The sequence below is a fragment of the Elaeis guineensis genome, chromosome 6, assembly GCF_000442705.2.
Source record: "Elaeis guineensis isolate ETL-2024a chromosome 6, EG11, whole genome shotgun sequence".
In the NCBI taxonomy this organism is placed as follows: domain Eukaryota; kingdom Viridiplantae; phylum Streptophyta; class Magnoliopsida; order Arecales; family Arecaceae; genus Elaeis; species Elaeis guineensis.
Genome location: NC_025998.2, coordinates 3,349,820 through 3,366,039, shown reverse-complemented (window position 1 = coordinate 3,366,039; position 16,220 = coordinate 3,349,820). Strand labels below are relative to the sequence as shown.

General features: G+C 37.8%; 1 protein-coding gene across 4 annotated transcripts; it reads left to right on the top strand.

Annotated features, from left to right (window-relative positions):
- The first annotated feature begins 853 nt into the window (after positions 1-853).
- LOC105047625 (uncharacterized protein At1g51745) lies at positions 854-15,191 on the top strand. Of its 4 annotated transcripts, none has more exons than XM_019851491.3 (4): positions 854-1,237; positions 1,691-1,883; positions 7,872-8,953; positions 12,926-14,511. In XM_019851491.3, exons 2-4 carry the CDS (start codon positions 1,693-1,695, stop codon positions 14,143-14,145), a joined length of 2,493 nt encoding a protein of 830 aa, XP_019707050.1. In that variant the 5' UTR covers positions 854-1,237; positions 1,691-1,692; the 3' UTR covers positions 14,146-14,511. The 4 variants fall into 4 exon arrangements, 3 of the variants coding, with proteins under 3 accessions (XP_019707050.1, XP_010924939.1, XP_073115013.1); XM_010926637.4 differs by having other exon boundaries at positions 1,584-1,883; XM_073258912.1 differs by having other exon boundaries at positions 854-1,241; positions 1,584-1,883.
- The last annotated feature ends 1,029 nt before the right edge of the window (positions 15,192-16,220 follow it).

The following is a 16,220-nucleotide window of genomic DNA, read 5'->3' as shown; positions in this document are numbered from 1 at the left end:
TTTTATCGAGGGTTTTTTCATATCGTTTTCTTTTAGAGGGACTAGTTCGAGTTTGTCGGTCTGAATTTTGGCAGCAACAACAAATATAATTTTTGCTCTACCATCAGAATTATTTTTGCTTTACCAACAAAATAATTATTATCTCTTATTTAACAATGTTAGAAGTTCAAAATAGAGATATACAACATAAATTTTGGACTCCTGAAAGGTTTCTTTATATGAAAGAAAGAAAAAAGTTAGAGAACTTGCAATATATATCTCAAACCATGATGAGAAAGGAAGAAGAAAAAATTATCTAGTTTTGATTCTAACACCAAAAGTTCCTTTCCAAAAAAATAAAAATATGAAAAAAACGTGCTGCCGGTCTCAGGCGGTTGGCCCATGCTTCAATTTTTTTATCTCATTTAAACAATTTTTATGTTTTTTTTCCCAGAGTGATGTGTTTTAGTTGATATTTAAGTGGACTTTTAGTGCATCAAATTTTTAGATTTTCTTTAAAATAGATAGAGTAAATCTAAATTTAGAAGTCCACCGCATCATAAAAGAATAAATATTATTTTATTTTAATAATGGTTGTTGTATTTGTAATATATATATGGTAGGCGCTCAACTCTAATTACTATAGACAGAAAAATAGCGTCATCCGCTAATTAACGGGAGATAAATAAGTGCCCGATTCCCTTTGGAATCCATCGATTCCATCCAACGACAACAAGCATCTCCCTCCCTTCCAAGGGGCCGGAACCGAGTGAAGCGGACCCACGTCAAGCGCAGTCCGAGCCCAACGCAGGCTCAAATCAATTCGTCCCGTCCCGAGGCTCCTCCCCTTCCCCGAGTCAAAATACCGTCTTCACCTCCCCAATCCCCAAACCGGGCTCTCTCTCTCTCTCTCTCTCAGCACTCAAAGCTTCCATCTCTGAGAGAAATCTAAAGCTTTCTCCACTCCTATCCATCTCTTCGACCACAAAGAAAAAAACAAAGAGAAATAGAAAAAAAGGGAGATCAAAGAACTCGTCCACCAAGAATCAGCGGCAAGTGGAGGGAGGGGACGGAAAAAAAAAAAAGCGAATAAAATCGGAGTGCTCCCTTTCGGCCTTTCTGGAGATAAATTTCTTCGAGCGCTCTAGGTTTTTTTTGCCCCTCTACTCCCTTATCTTTCGTCCCCTTTATACCTCGTTTGCTCGTACGGGTCGCTGCTGCTCTCTCTCCGTCCAAACCTCCCCGTCTCCATCTGAAGGTAGGTTTCTCGGTTTGTCTCCCTCTCTTCCTTTCTCTTCCCGGGTTCTTTGATGAACAGTTTCTTTGTTTGAGTATTTTTTTTTTCTAATTATAGAGGAGATTTCAATGCACATTTTCCTTCCAGAAAGATTTCGCCGTGATACTTCTTTTTCATAGAAAAATGGTTATTTTCGCTAGTTATATTTATTCTTGGGTTTTTTCCTCTTATTTTTCATTTTTTCTTTTTGCCCTCTGTTTCTGTCAAGAATCTTTTATACAGGCTTGAAGAAATAGTCGAGAAGACCTGATATTTCGCTTACGCTTGATGTTTTCTTTTTATTTTCTCGATGTTTTCTGGTAGGTAGAAGGGTGAGATCTTTCTTTGTTGTTGGAAGCCCAATGCCACCTAGAGGGAAGAGTGGCGATCCTTGATCGGTTTCTTCTGATTGTGTTCTCGTGGCTTTGGATTTAGAGATGGGCAGTGATCAAGATGGGTGTTTGAAGGGGATCGATGTGTCAGCTGGGGGGCTGGTTTGGATCCGTCGTCGGAATGGATCGTGGTGGCCTGGCCGCATACTTGGTCGGGATGAGCTGCCGGCGAAATGCTTGCTTCCACCGAGATCCGGAACTCCCATCAAGCTTCTTGGAAGGGAAGATGGGAGCATGTGAGTATTCTGCCTTGCCGATCTCCTACTTTTTAGCTGGTACAAGAATCTGCTTTAAGATATAACCCTCTCTTGATTTTTGTTCATCGCAACATTGCTTGAAAGCCAGATTTTTGTTTATACTGCAAAGTAACTGAAAATTTCGTGAGTTGGATTTACTTTTCTTTTCATCTTTTTGGTGAGTATCCATTTACATTGCATGCCCTTAGCTTATAGTGCATGCAACATAGCATGTTTTTAATTATCTTGTTGTTCGTCTTGTTTTTCATCTCAATTTAAATGCTCCAGTAATATTTTACATTGACGTGCCAAGGCTCCCTGAGGGTTCCTTATACTAGTTTGGAGGAGAATTTGATCACTTATAGATGCCTATCTGTAAATTTGCATTTATGTGCTTGGGCATGCCACTTGACCTAAAGAGGAGGAATGGTGGCTGATCTCATGTAGACCTCACATGTAAAATTTTGTGCGGTATGACATGTACCCTAATCTAATGCAAGTCTTGCAGTAAAAGAAGCACCCTCTGCCAGATTCCAGGGGGCAGTGGAGTTATACTCATCTAGTCATGGCCATGTATCAAGCAACATATGGATATATGTAGATGTTTGCAGATTTGTGCACAAGCACATAAACCCACAGGCAAGATCCACAGAACTGGTACTAAGATCCATGCTGGCCGGCCGGCGGTACGAGTCGGTATGGATTTGTACTTGACTGGACCAGCACGAACCTACATAGAAACGAAGAAAAGAACTGGGGTGGAGGAAAAGAGAGAAAGAGGGGAGGGGGAGGGATGTCGGAGAAGATGCTGGCGATGGCCACAGGCTGGCTGCGGGCACACTCAGAGGGCCGCCAAGGCCTTTGCTTCCTTCGCCAAATCGCGGCTGAGAGAGAGAGGGGAGGAAAAGAAAAGAAGAGAGAGAAAGCCGGCGGAGAGGTTGGTGGAGGGCCTCCGGTTGATCGTCATGGTTGTCGGATAGCGAAATTGCGACCCACGGCTCCGCAGATATGAAATAGGGGCGATCGCCCATGTTTCATGGGTTTTTTTAAAAAAATTTCGACCATAGTAAAGCTAACACATCCATTGCTAGCTTCATTGTTTCTCTGTTTTTTTTTAGAAAAAAATTTGAAATTGTGAAGCTGGTAATGGGTTTGCCGGCTTCACTATTCGTTATTGTTTTTAAAAAAGGTGATGAATAGAGGTGGTCGCCTCTGTTCCATGGCTGCGGCTCTGTTCAATAGCCACGGCGGCCATCCGGCATCCTTCGGTGGTCTCTCTGCCGGCTATGCCTTCTTCTGGTACCCTCGTTTCCTTTCCCTTTATTTCTTTCGATTAAATGTCCTATCTGGCAACACGGAGCCGCGGCGGCTCCATGGCCCTCTGGCGATATCATTCGCTCTTTCCCTCCCCTCCTCTCTCTCTCTCTTCCTCTTTTTTTCTCTCTTTTCCTTTCTTCCCTCTCTCTCGTCCGGTGTTCCGATTCAGAAGGCTGAACCATTCCTATTTTTGTGGCTGATATGGCTCGGAATGCTCTGAACTACTTGATTTGGGACGGTTCGGCGAACCATGTTCATAGGTCCTTGCTTGTTGTCCGTATCCATGACCCAAAGCTGAAGGGATATCATACGTGGTGAATGAGATTGTGGCTGCTAATAAGTGGATTTGCTATGATAATACTACATGCAATGATGTTAAGAGCCATCTTTATACGAGTTTCAAACTTTCATATATGGATGAAAACATAATACCATCTCAAGTTTGAAAGTTTAAATGAGTACCGCAAATGAATTATGGAAACCCAACTCGACCTCAAGTTCAGAATTTAAATTAACAAGAGAAAATGATAGTAGATTGCTCATATCAAATAAAAAAAAAAAAGCCACAATTTTAGAGTGTTTGAGTCTAAAAATTGCTTATGAGAAGGTAAAGGGTGGTCTCAAGAAATTTATTAAAGATTAATTCAATTGATTCAAGCTGTAGATTGTTGAGGACTATTCATCTTCTTCCATTTCCTTCAGATGCAGTGAGCATTTTGTTTCATTTCAACATACTTTGTGTACTCTCTTTAGTCTCCCATCTGCTTTCATTAGTTTGGATCATGATACTTCCCTCTATTATGTGGTTGCAGGATTTGAGGAAAACTTGATAAGTGCTTTAATTTTGTATGGTTTGATTAAAGGCTAAAGCTTTTGGCCATGTTTCATCGTCATAAGACAGAATTACAAGTGTTCCAGTAAAATGTTAAATAAGGAAGCTAACGTCTTAAGATTCTTAAAGTGCAAGTGCACAAATTGATGTTGCTCGAGTGTCATTAAAAGCCCAGTTCTAGTCTAGCAAAACAAAAATGCAAAGAGGCAGATGGACATGGTGACAACAATGACAAGGACAATGCAGATGACTATGTGCATGTAGATGTTGGTGGCAACATTCTTAATGTCAAGACAGTGAATGGTGGAAAAAAGCAGGATATCCTTTGCACCAGTATAACATGTACAAATAAAAAAGGAAGTTGGCCTTCAATTATTGGGGTAGCTCATAAGGCTCATGTCTACTAAGTTAGTGCTGAAACAATGTTTGAGGATAGCACAATTGTTAAAGTTCATTATGGCTGGATATTTATACCAAGGTTATAATGATATGAAGGTCATTATCTTGGTCATTGACTTGGCTACAAGGTTGGGTTGCACCAAGGTTATGAAATTCTTGGTAGGCATTTTATTGCCTTCACACATCACATTCAAGTATTCAGTAATGCAGCATACTTGAATTGCTCCAATTATGGCCTTGAGGTGCAGTTTCCAACCAATGGAACATCAAGGGAAAACATCTTTTTGTTGGAAAGGAGCTACTTGATTGTTGGCTTCAAGATTTCAATCACCATCACATCTGAACCCACAATCACAGAGCCGATAGTTTTTGGGAGCATGATCATATTAAAAAAGTAAGGATTAAGATTTTGTGATGAACTATGTGTTGAGGCATAGACATATCCATGGTAACTATCGGGTAGCTTTTGGATTACCAATATGCACAAAAAGACAGCTGTTGCACAGCTGAACACATAACAATGAAAAGATGTTGATGCCTTCACTAATCAATATGCTTATGAACATGTATACAAGTAATCATGTAAGAGGTTGAGGTTGGGGGTTGTTCTGGGTCTTTCTGTCACAAGTTTTTATGGAGGTGTACAAGCTTAGAGCCATTGTAGCCCTAGTCTGAGTTTTTGGAAGTTTTTGTAATAATTAGGAATATTATTGCTTGTGGATGAGATACAAAAGTTGGGAACAGGGATTTCCAATGGAACAAAGCTACACCACATATTTCCAATATCTGTGCACAAGTCATGCAATAATCATGGTTTGGATTTATAGCAGTAATTGCATTTTAAATTTATGATGCTGTTGATAATTATCTATCTATCTATCTATCTACACACACACACACACATATGTCATACATATGCACGTACGTACGTACGTATGTATGTATATACACGACAGAAGGAATTGTTCTGTCTTCAAACTCACCTTCACCAAGCATAGGTTTATTTCAATAATTGGGTTCTGGGCTAGTAGATTTGCAAAAACTTGCCTCTTTATCATTTTGGGAGTGACAACTTCTATGTCAAATTCTCTCTCTCTCTCTCTCTCTCTCTCTCTATATATATATATATATATATATAGCCGCGCGCGCGCACACACACATATATGTATATTGTCTTAGAAAGTGGCTATTTCCTAGGGCTCCTATAAGGTTGAGGCTTGGTCACTAAAATACTCTTTTTAGAGCAAGTATGCCTAACCACCTGCCCGCACATATATATATGAACCCCCCCCCCCCCCCCCCCCCCACACACACACATAACATCCACACACACACACACATATATGTAGACACACGTGCGCAGACACACACACACACACACACACACTCTTATATGTATATTCTCTTAGAAAGTGGCTATTTCCTGTGGCTGCTGTAAGGTTGAGGCTTGAGGAATATGTATGTAGGTATGTACCCTAAACCCTAAAACCTTAAACCCTAAACTATATACATACATATAAATATCTATACATATATGTATATGCTCTTAGAAAGTGGCTATTTCCTATGTTTTTAAGGTGTTTTTGGTTGGCTCTTGTAAGGTTGAGGCTTGGTTATTAGAACACTCTTTTCAGAAAAATCTTGGTCTTGAATATCCTAGAGGAAGGCCATAGCGAATAGTTTTAGGTTAGGATCAAGAAGCAAAAAGGAGAGTGCTGTAGAAAGAAGGGAATAGGAAGGGTTTGAAATGCTTGGACGGATGCATGCATTGCATGTTTGATGGTGCATTTGCAGATGTCTGGCTTGTTTGTAGAGAGAGTGATAGAGTTGAAAAATGAAGTTCAAGAGAAAAAAATAACATATGTCAGATGTAGAAGTTGAGAGAGACTTAAAAAGCAAAGCTTTAGGGAGAAGAATGACACAAAAGGTGTTTTCACTTCTCACATATGGATTCTATAAATGAAAGTGTGCTTAATGAGTAGGTCTCAGTAGGCATTGATTAAAGATGTTCCCTTAGAAGAACTTCTAGATGTTCTGGAAACTTGCTCAAGATTTTCAACTAAGTTGATCTTTGGGTGAAAAAGAAGTGATTTCCTTAGAAGGCTATGGGGATTTTTCTGTGCAAGTATTTCTGTCTATATTTGGCATAAGTTCTTGGTTCCTTTAGGCTGTGGTCATTGCCCAATTTGGGTAAGCTGCACAAAATCTTGTGAATTATTTTTATTTTATTTGTTTACTTTTTTTTCTTATAATTAAAAATAATTTTATGGAAGCTTTTGGGCATTGTTTTCATAGATTCCCTTTCCTAGGCCAAATCTTAAAATTTCTGAAGATAATTGAAATACTTCCAATTTAACAAATGATGAACTTTCCTAATTGCCTAATTATCATAAGCAAAAGAATTTTCTTTTTTTTGACAATCCACTGCGAGATCCGTGACATCCTGCAAAGTAAGGTGTGAAGCTTTTGCTGAAATCAACCTGTTTCAGCTGAAATTGGCGGTTCTGGTTTCAATTTCAGAACTGCTCTGGCCATTTAGTCTCATAAGTATGATGAAAAATGCCAGATTCAAGAATTTGGTAGTTCTTGTCTGAAAATGGTGAAAGAGCCTATAATGCAACAAGCAGCTAAAAGTTTATCAATCACCAAATACAATGATTTTTTGAAATATCGAAAACTAATAACAAAATAATATATATGTTGACAATACAACATATACATCTATTATGTAATTTTCACTTACGCACGATATTAGCTTCAAGTTAAAACTACTGCAGTTAGACAAATAATGGCCATATATGAAACAAAATACTTTAAAATGTTGCACAATGACTTGTCTAGGTTCTTCTCCACCTTTATATTTTTTTTGAAATTTCATAATTTTTCTATTGAAACTTTGATATTTGGAGCGAAACTGCAAAAACAGAAACTCCACTGGCTCGATGGAAACTGAAATCAAGTTTCTAAGCCTTGCTGTAAAGTATCACCTACTCTCTGAAACCGTCTTGAAATGCGCTTATGTTCCCCAGGTGCCCTCACTGATAAGACCCTTTGTTTCTTATCAGCTTTACATATCACAATCAGTAGTCAAGATTAAGTATTTTTTTTTTTGTGTGTGTGTGTGAAGGTGAAAAAGAAGTGTGAACATGAAAGACTGTGCTTTTAATAGAGAAGAATCAATTCAAAATATTTCTTGAACTTATGTTTTGTAGCTAGAACTGATACGGGTGGCTGCCTTCCCTGCTTCCCCATAATTATTAGATTATTGTTATTTAATTCTCCAAATAGTTTCACAAGGATCATCTTTTTAAAGAACTGCATTTAGTAGTTGATTTTTTGATGAGTTTGAACTGTTTACTATGAAATTCATGTTTATATGCTTAGAAAGCCAGGAAGGCACTATAATTTCTATGCTGACTTCCTTCTGAACTGGCAATCAGGGACTGGTATAACCTTGAAAAATCCAAGCGTGTGAAACCGTTTCGCTGTGGGGAGTATGATGAGTGCATTGAAAGGGCCAGGGCTTCTGCAGTTTGTTCTAAAAAAAAGCCGGCCAATGCAGGAAAATATGTTCGCAGGGAAGATGCTATCCTGCATGCTCTTGAGCTTGAAAAGGCTCACTTCTCTAACAGAAATCAGATGAGCTCAGGGATGAATCACTCTGTGGCTAAAACAAATAATTGTTTGGTTATCGAATCAAAAAACATGCACACTCTTAACAAACAGCCAGGTTATGTTGCCAGAAAACGGAGTGTTCTTGATGAAAACTCTGCGCAGGAGTTATCTAAATCTGTGTTGTCATTTGAACAACCAAATAAACCAATGGCCAGTGACATGCGATATATGCTGAAAAAGAGATGGAGGACCCCAAATGATTCTGAGGATGATGCCACTGAAGGAATAAAACGTATGAGAGATCTTCAGGAAATAGGATTGGAGACAGTATCTAAAAGAAAGCCTAATATTCGTTTTCATGCAAAAGAGTTCGACGAGCTAGCTTTTGCTGACAATGCTTCTCTCAGCGAATCAAACACTGATAATGGTTTTTCTAGTGTATGCCATATAAATGGCAGCAAAGATTCTTGCTCATCTCTGAAAAAAAAACGATCTCATGTGGTCCTATCATCTGAAAATTTGAGGAAGAAAAACCATCATCATCCACAAACCAAGGTTTCCAAGGGTTCAAGGATTATAACTCCATCCTATTGCCATTGGGGTGCTGGCTTCACAGGATGGTCATCTCTCCTGGGAGAGACACAAAACAAATTAGGGTTTTTTAGATCTACTGCAAGGAAGGGAGAGTTTTCAGCGGTCAATGATAACAGCCCAAACTGTTCAGGCACTTCATGTGAGGAGGCTTTGTTCGATGATTGTGAGAAGACTTGTAACATGGTCAATGGCGCCTATCTTCACTCTGAAATTAAGGACAGTGAACTTTCAAGCATGCTAGAATTCATCGATGATGACTGGTCTGATGGCCTTATTGATGTTCCTCTTCTCATGGAAGACAACATTGGTGGAGGTATGCTATCAAAGTTCTCTATCATGTGATACATTATATTCATGTTTGTTCTGAAAGGTGACCTGCTTATCCTTTTCTTTGCACACTTCATAGTTGATATATTTGAACATCATTAAATTACACAATGTCCAAACTTTCTGATTTCTTGAGAGTGGTGCAAGTCAGGTTACTTCAGCTAATTATAAAAAATAAACTAGTGTTGAGGATGTGCACTTGCACTTGTGATTGGACAATTAGTGTGGGTTGTGACTCCTACTCACTTCATAGAAATTGGTGTTTGAAGTCATTGATGTGACAAGAGATGTGGGTTATATCTGGAAGTAGATAGAGATCAAGGTTTTAAATCCCATGGGACAGAGATATCCTTATATCTCCATGGAACGGGATGCCGCGCTGTCCTGTCCCGTCCTGGTCATGCATCCTAGTAGATGTCATCCATCTCTCTCCCCTTCTTTCCTTTCTTTCTATCTACCTATCTTTCTTTTCTTTCATTGCTTTTCTTTCCTTTTCTTCTACCTTCCTTCCTTTCTTTTTTTTTTTCCTTTTTCTTCTTCTATCTTTCTTTTCTTCTTTCTTTCCTTTCTTTTTCTTCTCCCCTCCCTTTTCCCTTCATTTTTCTTCTCTTTTTCTTTTAATTTTTTCCTTCCTTCACCTCCCTTTTTTTCTTTCCTCTTTCTTTTTCTCTTTCTGTATGGATGGGTTTTGGAGTCCTGACCCTATTCCGGTTCCATTTTTCCATAGAAACGGGATGGGACAGCAGGAATACTGTCCATCCCACCGGGATGTAAAACTTTGGTAGAGATCAATCTGGTGGAGGCTTTAATATTTTTGACATGAAAACTCCTTTTTCTTTAAGGATGATTGATTAGTGTAAGTTGGTTGTTGGCTCTGCTTGATGATACAGCAAAGGAATTTCCTTATCATCAATAGATGGCAGATTCCTTCTCCTTCTTTCAAAAGTCATGGTTCATATCATTATCCATTTGTTAGACTGGTAAGCATTAAAACTGGAAATGGAAAACTGGAAAGTGGAAGCTCAGATTCTTCCAAAGTTGAGGGCTTGTGGCAATCTCTCCAAAAAAAAAAGGAAAATGGGCCATGGCATAGAACATTCAGCAGAACTGTTAGTAAGCCCATCTTCTTTTACCTTATTAAACTTACTGCAGGTATACACCTTGCAAAGATACCACACACATGCAAGTTTTGTGTAAGAATGTTGTGTGTGCACTTGTGCATGCCTATTATGTGTTATAGATCTTGAATCAATAAAGATCATAAGTGGATATTATCTCAAAAAGTGGACTTGGTTCTGGTTATGAAGGCTTGTTAATTGTGGTTTCTAGTTTTAGGTGCATGCATCGTGTGTGTGTGTGTGTGATTGTTGAATCTGTTTAATAATATTAAAGTATTTGTTAGAAAATAAAAGTTGCTATGATTTTTTATTATAAAATTCTTTTGTGCTAATTAAATTAAAATAAAACTGTTATGAGATTATCTATGTAAGTGGATTAGATGCACAACACATTTTCAACCGATGAAGGAAATAATTGGTAGGGGGTTTCATTTTATGTAACATTCCCATCTAACTAGATCAAAATCGGTCTATGGAGATCGGCAACATTTAAGGTGAGGTGTAAGTTATGCCTAATAATCTGGTTGTTAGATGGTTGAGATCAAGATTTTAAATATCGGTACTGCACCTTATGCCGATTGCTGGCCGGTATGGTACCGTACCGACAATAAAAAAAAAAAAATCCACCCAATGGCAAAAAAAAATCGAGAAAACCAAACAGTACCGGTGCCCGTACCACATTGCACTGTATCGGCCCATACGGCATCATACCATACTGTGCGGTTCGGACCCGCATCGTACCCAACCGATCGGTACGGTCCGGTTCAGGCCATTTATCGAAAAATCTGTCTGAATCGTGTCGGTTCCCCACCGGTACGGTACGGAGTGTACCCGCCTCTGTTGGTACGGGGTGTACCGGCCGGTTTGGGCCGGTACGGAATACCATGGTTGAGATTAATATGATGAAAGGTTTTATTCTATGTAAATCTTCTTTTTTATTCATTGTGTTCAAATAGCGGAGATCAGGTTATTGCTCTACTTGATGACGTAATGAACAAACTATCTTATCATCTGAATGCAGTAGATGTCTTCTTCTTCCTCTTCTTCAACTTATATTCCATTTATTCTCAACTTTTGTAGACTGAACTGCAAACATTTTAAAGCTGGAACTCTAGACTTCCTCAAATGTTTTTTTTGTGTTTCCATAGCTAAGGACTTTGGCATGAAATTTTCAAAAGATCAAAATGACATAGAAGACATTAAATATTTTGTGAAGCAATTACAGATCCCTGCTTCTTTTACACATTATAAACAAGAAACCATACACCTTCTGAAGTAATATCGAACTTAAAACTCAGTATTGCATATGAAATCTTATTGGTTGTGGCTACTTGCCTTGTGTCAGTGCATAGCATGTGGGACTTTTGATATTTCATACTGAGAGTTTCTTATGGGAATGGTTCGATTTCTTGGAATTTGTTTATAAGTATTAGAAGGAATTGTTTGTAAATTAATACTTGCATGATCTTCCAAGGGAATTCTCCCATCTTGATTAAAATTTTATAGAAAGTTACAAAAGAGATTAGATGCAAGCTGATTTTACTTGGTCAAAAGACTAATAGAGGGGCTCTAATGATGAAAGCTTACAAGTGATCCTACGCAATAGACCATTATTGGATGGACTATCTTTTGCTTGGAAATCAGCTTTACAGGTAGTGGCATTGTAAAGTGAAAAATGAATGCTTTATTGGAGACGACAACTTACTCTTTAGTTAAGGGCTGAAAGATCAACAGTGCAAAATGTGTACTGACTATTGAAAACCATGAAATTTGAATGTATGAAAAGGAAAACAGCTTGTAAACATTTAGTTTATAGTTCTTTAGTTGAAATCTACAACAGTGAAATTTGCATCTCTTTAGATTAATAATGTCAATTTTTCTGCAGGCTCAGTCATGTTGAGCTTGCAAAAAAATGTAGTCAAGACCATAATCAACAAGCAATATCCCATCTATTTTGGTGGACTTTATAAACTTTATGTTGCCTACCTTAGTCATGGTCAAAACAAGCCTTTGGCTATCACTTCTGATGATTTTTATGCAAGTTTTCTTAGGCATACACTTATTTCATGATTATTGGACTTTGGGTCTTTGGCTACATTATCTCACCCTCATGGTTTATGCTTATTGGGTCTCCATTGTAGTTTTATGTTGATTATGTTGGTTTGCATTATTTAGTCATCAACATCATAGTCCATAGAATGCTGTCCCTATTACTGTGAAAATGTCTTATTTTAACTTTAGTCTCCATATGGTTGTCACATGACATTATTGTAATCATGACCTTCACTATATCTGCCAGATATCACCTTTTCTTGAAATGCTTTTAGTTATTTGTAATATAATAAAATTAAGCTAATGCAATTAATCATTTTAGGGTATTATGTTGGCAATTGTTCTTGATGGAAACCTGATTAGTGAATATATGCCAATTTTACATGGCGTTTACTATGTTTTGGTTTGAACTGATCTTTTTCCATGAACATGAGATCATAACATCTTTAGATCTGTTCATCTTTGTCTTGTCTCATAACTCAGTAGTGACTAGCGTGCAATATGGGGCTTCTTCATAGGGTATAAAGATTCAGAAATTAATTCATCTTTTGTAAGTGCAGAGAGAGATGAGCCCAAAGCCTTTGTGCAGGCACATGCCAAATTGAAACTCAATAGCCTCAAAAGAACAACTTTGTGCATCGTCTATTCCAATTATTAAATGTGGGAAATATTATATAGAGATCTGGAATCAAAGATGTCTTAAACTACTTTTTATATGTTTACTAGTGCATTGTTCATAGTAGTAGATATATCTCACTAATTCCTACCTAATGTTTCCACCTTTCCAGATTATCGACAGACATTTGAATCTTATGGATCCAGAAACCTTCAAATTCATGCAGCAAATAAGCAATATAATCAAAGCAGTCGGGCTAGGGTAATTTCACGGTTTAGTGAAGGACTTGGTGAAAGTGGCTTTACTGAATCTGGAACTCAGGTTAATCATGTCAGACAGAGGATAGACAAGAGGATCTCAGAACGGCATCCAAATGGGAAAAAGAATTTGAAATATCTAAGGCTGAGCAGAAACACAGATTCAGAAAGTTTTGGTGACAGGGCTGATCGGTCCGAGAATTCCTTGAAGGATACAATGCACAAGGATAGGTTGTTTGTGTTTTCTGAAACTAAAATTGGCTACAATTCTTGTGGCGAGTCCCTGAATCATGTGCAGTTCGTGAAATGCGAGCCAGTTTCAGATGTAGGTGATGTTCCTCAAGCTCAAGCTTCCAAATTTACCAAATTGTCTTGCATGAATGATGTGGGATCAAGTTTTGGTAGGGAACTAGAAGCTGCCCGGTCAGTTGAAGCTGGAAACAAGCTCTCCAACTCATTATCATATGCAAGAGGTAGAGGTTCAGCGAACATGGTTGATGTGCCCATCTCCACTATTCCACTCCAACAATTATTTGCAAACTACCAAGTTCATCTCCCAGCTTTCTCCAAGCACCAGGTCCCAAAGCCAAGTAGAAGCATGTCGATGGATTCTCTTCTATTTGATGTTGAGTTGAATGTTCAAGCAAGTTACCAGGGTCCACACATCCCTCTTGTTTCTTTCATGAGTAAATTGAACGGTAAGGCCATTGTAGGTCACCCTATCTCTGTAGAGGTTCTTCAAGATGGTGCTGCTGCTGCTCTGGTGCCTAGAAATGTCTGGTGCGCACCTATAAGCAACATTGACCATTCACTCAAGAATAGAATCAATATTATTGGTAAATCGCAGCCGAAGGAATCACATCTCAATATTCAAGGGAAGAAAGCTGATCATACAAAGGTCAAGTCTCCTTTGATGAAAAAGAAGTCTTCAAAGAATAAGAGGTCAGGGTTCTCTCCTAGAAAGATTCGCAGGCTATCATCAATTGCTGTTGATCGGAAAGACAAGAAAGAAGAGAGACAGCCAATGGTGGAAAAGATCAAGGGACCTGCTGTTGCATGCGTACCTCTCAGACTTGTTTTCAGTAGGATTAATGAAGCATTGAGCTGTTCAGCACGACCGGCAAATATTAGCTAACACTGAGTAGACTATAACAACTCTTCTCCTTGAAACTTGCTGAAGTGATGAATTGGTGCCATTGCCTGCTCAGTACACCGCAGTTGCTGACATTGTAAATTCTGTCCCTGAAATTAGACATACAGATCTTGTTCATATCCTTTGTATTAGTTTGCAGTCCATCGCTGGATTAGGAAATTGTTGGGTATCACCTGTAGTTGCATTGAAGCATTTAGTCTAGAAAATTACATCATTGGATATTTTGGCTTTCACAGGTTATGGTGGCTGTATATGTGTAGCTTAAGATGATAAATGATGCTTCAAATTTTGACATTTTAAATACATGAATCAATCAAAACCGTGTCTAAGTTCACTTTTACGGACTTACCTGTATTAAGTTGCATTATGCTTGTTAATATGTCCATTCTTCTTTTCTTCCCCTCTTTGATCCCCCTACTGCTGATTTTGCGCATCCTCTGCTTGATTTCTTCAAGAGTCGAGTGGCTTTGGCTAGAGGCTTTGCTAATGCTTTTGTTCCTCTTTGATATGATATGGTTTCAGTATGGATTATGGCGGGCTAAGTTATAATTACTTCGGAACATACTTAGGAAATGGTCATTTCATTTTGTGATGATGCATGGCAACAGGCTACTTATTGAACAATGTTCATGCAGGAGCGCTATTGCATGTCATGGTGATCGCACCCTCCCAGGCCACACCACGAGGGAAGGGACAACAGTGCTGAGCTCCCATCGCCGTGCATGTCACGTTCGCTTCACGCTTGGTGTTTGTGTTGCTGCAGGTCATCGCAGGTTAATTGTTATTTCATGCTGTTTATTCCAAGCTCTTTCAAGGTTGAGAGATCACCACACGAGAATTTTACGCAAATTCGGCTATATAATGCAACTCTTCAATTATATTTAGTTTATTTGTTTTCTTTTTTTGGTTAAGTGATAACCCATAAGCAGTCATGTAAAGAGACAGAAAAAAAAGAGGCACGTCTACAAATGTCTGTCCTTGCTGAACAAAAGGAGATGTAATGGGATTTTGCATAAAATATCTATTCAATATGTTGATTTTGTTAGCAATGATCAGATTCAATTTTTTTTCTTTATTTCAGAGGTTGATACATATTCAATTTTTTTTTTTCTTTATTTCAGAGGACGATACATTTGTAATTTTGTTTCTGGTTCCATGTACAGGATGGCAACAATGCACACAGATATATCTTAAATATATATATATATATATGGAGGCAGATTTGGATAAGATTTATCGGATTTGGACTCAAATTCGATTAGATCAATACTAGATAATAGAGATCTTACATCGATGATTCGAATCATTGGATATAATCTACTATCGTAAAAATATTTACACACAAAAAATCATATGATTTGTAAGCTTCTAATCTATGCATAAAGTGATCAAAAAATATATTTAATTTAATTTTATGTAGACTGTTTAATTTTTGATTATTTGATATATAAGTTAGAAATTTTTAAATCATATAATTTTTTGTGTGCAAGTAGTTTTGAGATAGTATATCATATCCAACGATCTGGATCATTGATGTAGAATTTCTATTATAGAATTTTGATCTGATCAGATTTGAATGTAAATTAAATCGATCTGATTCTCACCTGGCTATATGTGTTTGTGCACATTGACCATGAGGTGTATTCTTCTTAATAATTTTGTTCTTTTCTAATCAAATATATTTTTGTGTGAAATAAGCTAGAGGACATCAAATGCTTTTTTTTTTTATTGGGAATTCAAATGCTTATGAAATCTGTCACTAGTATTATAAAGCATAGGTTCCTTTTAGGTAAAACATAAACATAAATTTGAACAAATTATTCTCCATGCGGATTAAAAGAATAGCATGGCCAATGGTTCAACATCGATACATTTATTCCCCCCTCAAATAAGTAGAACTGCAACAAATTGAGCGAGCCATCATAGCGCCGTTCTTGCATAAATAACAAGAGAAGATTTTGAATGGGCCTATTTTTAGTGGAAATGAACTGGAAAAGAAAAAAGAAAAAGGAAAATTTTCCTTACGATGCTAGCACGTAAAAAGTGGTTCAATGTTG

Excerpts from the sequence above, each read along its gene's own strand:
- LOC105047625 (XM_019851491.3), top strand. The coding sequence starts at position 1,693 with ATGGGCAGTGATCAAGATGGGTGTTTGAAGGGGATCGATGTGTCAGCT. Across the intron at positions 1,884-7,871 it reads GGAAGGGAAGATGGGAGCAT|GGACTGGTATAACCTTGAAA; the intron begins GTGAGTATTCTG and ends ACTGGCAATCAG. Across the intron at positions 8,954-12,925 it reads GGAAGACAACATTGGTGGAG|ATTATCGACAGACATTTGAA; the intron begins GTATGCTATCAA and ends CCACCTTTCCAG.